General features: G+C 37.6%; 1 protein-coding gene across 1 annotated transcript; it reads left to right on the forward strand.

Moving 5' to 3' along the window:
- The first annotated feature begins 6 nt into the window (after positions 1 to 6).
- LOC106876616 (uncharacterized) lies at positions 7 to 5,559 on the forward strand. The gene is made up of 3 exons (XM_014925227.2): positions 7 to 1,068; positions 4,174 to 4,311; positions 5,128 to 5,559. Exons 1-3 carry the CDS (start codon positions 1,030 to 1,032, stop codon positions 5,209 to 5,211), a joined length of 261 nt encoding a protein of 86 aa, XP_014780713.1. The 5' UTR covers positions 7 to 1,029; the 3' UTR covers positions 5,212 to 5,559.
- The last annotated feature ends 446 nt before the right edge of the window (positions 5,560 to 6,005 follow it).

Genomic DNA, 6,005 nt, shown 5'->3' on the forward strand with positions numbered 1-6,005 from the left:
TATATATATATATATATATATATATGTATGTATATGTTGTGTATCTGTGTTTGTCCCCTAACATCGCTTGACAACCGATGCTGGTGTGCTTAGGTCCCCGTAACTTAGCGGTTCGGCAAAAAGAGACCGATAGAATAAGTACTAGGCTTACAAAAGAACAAGTCCTGGGGTCGATTTGATTCGACTAAAGGCGGTGCTCCAGCATGGCCGCAGTCAAATGACTGAAACAAGTAAAAGAGTATAAAAGAGTATAAAAGAGTATATATATATTTATATATATAAATCTACATACATATATTTGTATACACGCATGCATTTTTATTTAAGTGTGTGTATATGTGCCTATAAGGATGGTGACATGATTCATGTTTTTTGTTTTTTTTTTTGTAAGGAGAGAATTTTGTCTCCCGATTTTATTACCTAGGGAGATTAAATATTGACCAGCTTTTCAACCTCGTCAATCACTAACGCTGGCCTCTGTGTGTATGTGTGTGTGTGTTTGCAAATGGACTCTTCCCAACTGATCTATCTTCGAAAAAGCTTTTTCAAAAAGAGAATATTTATTAAGATTTAATTTATATTATATTAGTTTCTTAAAGACATCTATAAAGCTCACTGGTTTTATATATGGGAGATAACCTAAGTTTTTCGCGGGGAGATAACCCCATTTTTTAATGGCAAAGTTTTAATGGGGGTGAGTTAACCAAAAAGTACCAAATTTTGTTTACTAGGAGTGTTACTTGTATTAATTAAAATTTTCGAGATGTGTATTTCGAATTTATATTATGAATATAACGAAATTGCTTAATTGTTAGTTTTTACTAACCTACATGCAAATATTTTATTTCAAAAATTTACATGCGCATATCTTGGGTCCACAGATGATAAGATAGCTCTCGGGTGGGGTGGGGTCCACAAGCAAAATAAGGTTAGGAACCGGTGTCCTAGAGTGACACTCCCCTCTCGTAGCATGACACTTATTCCACGAGAAGCTTCACTTATAGTTAGAGTTGTCTCCCCTGAGTCAAGATGTCTCCCGGTCAGAAATTTGTTCCAACTTTGCAACATGTAAGTAAACCATGGGGCTCTTTGTGGTCACTGGGGGGAATTTTTCACTGCATTTTTGCATCATGAACGCCTACATTAGCCATCTGCCTACCTCATGGAGCATTACCAACATTATCTTTATTATTATTATTGTTAACATGGTTCATTTATCCTCGTATTTTATTTTATATCAGATCAATTACAATAACACAACGAACGTTTTCCAACTGTGACCACACTCCCTGTCTTTTATTCAGATATAGAGTATCTAGGAATACATCATTTAATGTATACCAGTTTTTGTAAGACGGTTAAGGTGTAATTATCGACCCAAGACAGCGCGCACTCGATGTTATTTAAACTGCTGTACTCCCCCCCCCCCATATCTTTCTTAATATACTCTCTTGCAGGTGCGCGGTGTATCCAGAACTACTGTCCCGTATGTCCTTTTTAAAATGTTAGGTGATGTTACTGCGGAGGCGCAATGGCCCAGTGGTTAGGGCAGCGGACTCGCGGTCATAGGATCGCGGTTTCGATTCCCAGACCGGGCGTTGTGAGTGTTTATTGAGCGAAAACACCTAAAGCTCCACCAGGCTCCGGCAGGGGATGGTGGCGAACCCTGCTGTACTCTTCCACCACAACTTCCTCTCACTCTTACTTCCTGTTTCTGTTGTGCCTGTAATTCAAAGGGTCAGCCTTGTCACACTCTGTGTCACGCTGAATATCCCCGAGAACTACGTTAAGGGTACACGTGTCTGTGGAGTGCTCAGCCACTTTCACGTTAATTTCACGAGAAGGCTGTTCCGTTGATCGGATCTACTGGAACCCTCGACGTGGTAAGCGACGGAGTGCCAACAACAACAGGCGTTGTTACTGGAAAAACTTTCGTGGCTATTTTTAGCAGATCGATTGCCACGAAGAGTAGGAGGACTGCAGGCTTTTTTAACTGCTTCTGCCTGGAGCTTGTGAGGTGGTGGCAATCCACATTCATCTTATTGAACTATTATATTCTATGATCAATTAATGCTAATGATGATGATGATGATGTTAACATTGGCACAAGGTCAGCAATTTTGAAGGGTGAGGATTGGTCGATTCCGTTGACCTTAGTACTCCACTGTTACTCTATTTGATCGACTCTGGAGGGATGACGGGCAAAGATGATCTTGGTAGCAAGAAAAAAATACACAAAGCATTATGGTTTCAAATTTTGGCGCAGGCCAACAATTTTGAAGGAGGGGACTAATCGATTACATCGACCCCAGTGCTCAACTCAGGGCCGGGTTAAGACCCATAGAGGCCCTAAACACTTAAAAGGCTTTGGTACCCTCAAGTACACGTAAATGGTTCGAAATGTTAACAAAAATAATTCATAATGTAAATGATAATAAACCATTAAATATGTTTTTTTATTTTTCAAAATGAAATAAAACTAACTGTAAAATAGAAAATAATGTTTATTTGTGTATGCTTCCACTTTATTTATATTTGAAAAGATTTTTCCTTCGTTTTTTTAATTTTTTTTTTAAATTTTAAATGCAAAGTCTTCGATGATATTGTTAAAATTAATTTTATGTAAAACTTCCGCTTCTATACTTAGTAGAGATAAAGCTTTACGAATATTAAATACTCAATCGCAGGATAATGCCAATAATATAGCCTGGGGTAGCTTTTCCTGTTCAGGCCTGCGATTGAGAATTTAAAAATCACTTCTTTGACTTTCTAAGACATCTCAACGCTTCTAAAAAGCAAACTTCGTTTGTTTGTTTACGTTTATGGTAATTTGAATTACGAATATTATTTTTACAATTTTAAAGTGATTTCTTTTGAGCCGTAAACCATTTACCATTTCTGTGATTCCCTCCGTCCCCTGATGTCCTAAGCACGTGTTTATTTTGCTTAATGGGTTTGTAACGATAATAATTTGTGTTAGTTACCAATTGTAGCGGGTAAGATTGATTAGGTACACAATGTTATGAAATGTCGGAGTCGGCAGTTGTGACAATAAAAATTTGTTGTTATAACGGCATGTTGCAGGATGTGAAAGATGAACAATGCATGAAGTTTTAAGGAAATATTTATTTACCGTTATGTGCAATACCTTGCCTCGACGGGCAGGTTATGATAAAAATCGTAAAGCATGCGAAGTAAAGTTTGTGTAAAGTGGGGAGGTTTTCGATCACATTTACCCCAGTCCTTGACTGCTACTTAATTTATTGCACCAGAAAAGGATGAAAGTTGATCTTGGTAACATTTAAACTCAGAACATAAGGTCAGAAGATATGCATTTTGTCTTTTACACAAAGGAATCTGGCAGCTTGCCACCCCAATAATAATAATAATAATAATAATAATAATGGTTTCAATTTTGGGGACAAGGCAGGCAAGTTTGGAGAAGGAGGTAAGTCAATTATTTTGACCCCAGTGTTCAACTGGTACTTATTTTATCAACCTTAAAAGGACGAAAGGCAAAATCAACCTCAGTTGAATTTGAACTCAGAATGTAAAGAAAAATGAAATGCTGCTAAGCATTTTGCTCAATAATAATAATAATAATAACCATAATAATAAAATGGAAATATGGCTTAAGTTTATTTTAAATTGACACAATTTTATTAGTCTAATATCTGATGTTGTTTGGCACTCGATAGGTTTTCAACACCAGAGATAACAGACCAGCTGAAGCCATAAACACAGCAATTTCTAAATAACCAACTGTAATTCCTGTTCTTAATTTATTTTTCATGTAGTCATTTTTAAAAATAGTTTCTCCATCATAGAAATGTTGCCAAACATCAATACCATTTTCTTTTTTCTGTTTCTTTTTCTTAACATGATCTGGCAAATTGGGATAAAGCCAGAATCCAAGAAGATATTTTCTTTTATAACTTAGACATACACTCAGTGCCACTTGCATGTGTTCTACCTGGTCATTTACACTTTAGCTTCTGGTCTACCTGGCCATTTGTGGAGGCACAATGGCCCAGTAGTTAGGGCAGCGGACTCGCGGTCATAGGATCGCAGTTTCGATTCCCAGACCGGGCGTTGTGAGTGTTTATTGAGCGAAAACATAATTATTTTTTTAATTTGACATTAATTCATTGCTTTTTTTTTTGTTCTTTTTAGTTCATTTTACGTGGTGAAGTAATCAGGTTGTACAGGCAATGTCTCCGTACCGTTTATAAGATGCCAAAAGAACAGAGACCATCAATGGTTGTATGGATAAACCAAGAATTTCTCTTAAATAAGAATTTACAAGATCCTGTAAGTAATGTCAACTTGTAGCTCTTGATTTTATTTCATGATTTCCTTTAAGAAGAAGGAAGGTTGTTCTCTTTTGTTTTCTTCTAACCATCTTAGCCATTATATACCATTATCATCATCATCATCATTTAACATCTGTTTTCCATGCTGGCATGGGTTGAACAGTTTGACAGGCTAGGGGCTGTACCAGGCCCCATTGTCTGTTTTGGCATAGTTTCTATGGTGGAATGCCCTTCCTAATGCCAATCAGTTTGCAGAGTGTACCTGGTGCTTTTTATGTAACACCTGCACCAACACCAATTTAAATTCTGCTTTGGTGGACATACATCATTGTACATTCCCGCATCATTTGTCAGAGTTCCTGCAAGAGTGGAGAGGCTCAGTTCCTTCTGTAAAGAGATGTTTGATGAAATATGTGGAAAAAATTAAAGGAAACCTGGAAGTTGAAGTTGTGGAAGAGGAAGATTCAAGAAGATGGAGGACGAAGTACTGAAGGCCAATCTTAAAATGCTGTTCCTTACGAAGGAGATGACAGAGGACTGAGATATGTGGTGAATTGCTGTACTTGAGAAGACCTGCCCATCACAACAGAATTGAGATACTAAAACCAAGGTGGCATGTAAAAGACACTGATGATGGTGTCACATGAAAAAGTACTGATGCCATATAAAAAACATTAACTTAATAGTAATAAAATTTTGAGTGGATATGTTCGCTTTCTGCATTCAGAGCGTTATGTAAAATAGATAAGGACTTGTTTTTTATATTTAATTGTTTACCAGTTTTGGCTGAATTTTAATTTCTTCTTTTTGGCAGGAACTAATCAAAATGAACATTACAAGAGGCAAAACATTACTGCAGAAATTCAAGGGATCCATTCAAAGAACTGAAGTATCCTGATGGCTTTTTTAATGTTCTCAAAATAGACTCTCTCTCTCACTCCCCCATATCAACAAACCTCATAGCAATTGCATATATATATATATATATATATATATATATATGCAAGAGATAAGAGATGGCATTCACAAGACTCTTCATTCAGAAACACTACAATCGTTTCGATTCATTACGCACCAGTACCTTACAGGTGAGATGCTGTACAATCAACTGTCATGCATGATAGGTACAGACGTGTCTCCCCAGGTGACTTTACAAAGAAGTACTTCCTTCTCACCTGTATTCTAAGGGTGCATGATAAGTTAAAACAATCGTACTGGTTCTGAATAAAGAGACTTTTGAGTTCCATTTTCTGCCACTTGTCATTTTATATAAACTCTATGGACATGAAGGAATTCCTGAAGTAAATCCACTGCCATATACATCCATACTGTCGTTGACATCAGGTAGCCAAATACTATGGACAGGATTTAAACAGCACACCACAAGGTGTTTACCCAAATATAAAATTATAGCAGCCATTGAGGAAGTACTATTCTGCGCATGCGCAAGGGACTTCACCACCGGAAGCCCCTCGAGTGCGCATCATCATCATCATCATCATCATCGTTTAACGTCCGCTTTCCATGCTAGCATGGGTTGGACGATTTGACTGAGGACTGGTGAAACCGGATGGCAACACCAGGCTCCAGTCTGATTTGGCAGAGTTTCTACAGCTGGATGCCCTTCCTAACGCCAACCACTCAGAGAGTGTAGTGGGTGCTTTTACGTGTCACCCGCACGAAAACGGCCAC

This window comes from Octopus bimaculoides, chromosome 27, assembly GCF_001194135.2.
Source record: "Octopus bimaculoides isolate UCB-OBI-ISO-001 chromosome 27, ASM119413v2, whole genome shotgun sequence".
NCBI classification, from domain to species: Eukaryota; Metazoa; Mollusca; class Cephalopoda; order Octopoda; family Octopodidae; genus Octopus; species Octopus bimaculoides.

Excerpts from the sequence above, each read along its gene's own strand:
- LOC106876616 (XM_014925227.2), top strand. The coding sequence starts at position 1,030 with ATGTCTCCCGGTCAGAAATTTGTTCCAACTTTGCAACAT. Across the intron at positions 1,069-4,173 it reads TTGTTCCAACTTTGCAACAT|TTCATTTTACGTGGTGAAGT; the intron begins GTAAGTAAACCA and ends TGTTCTTTTTAG. Across the intron at positions 4,312-5,127 it reads ATAAGAATTTACAAGATCCT|GAACTAATCAAAATGAACAT; the intron begins GTAAGTAATGTC and ends TCTTTTTGGCAG.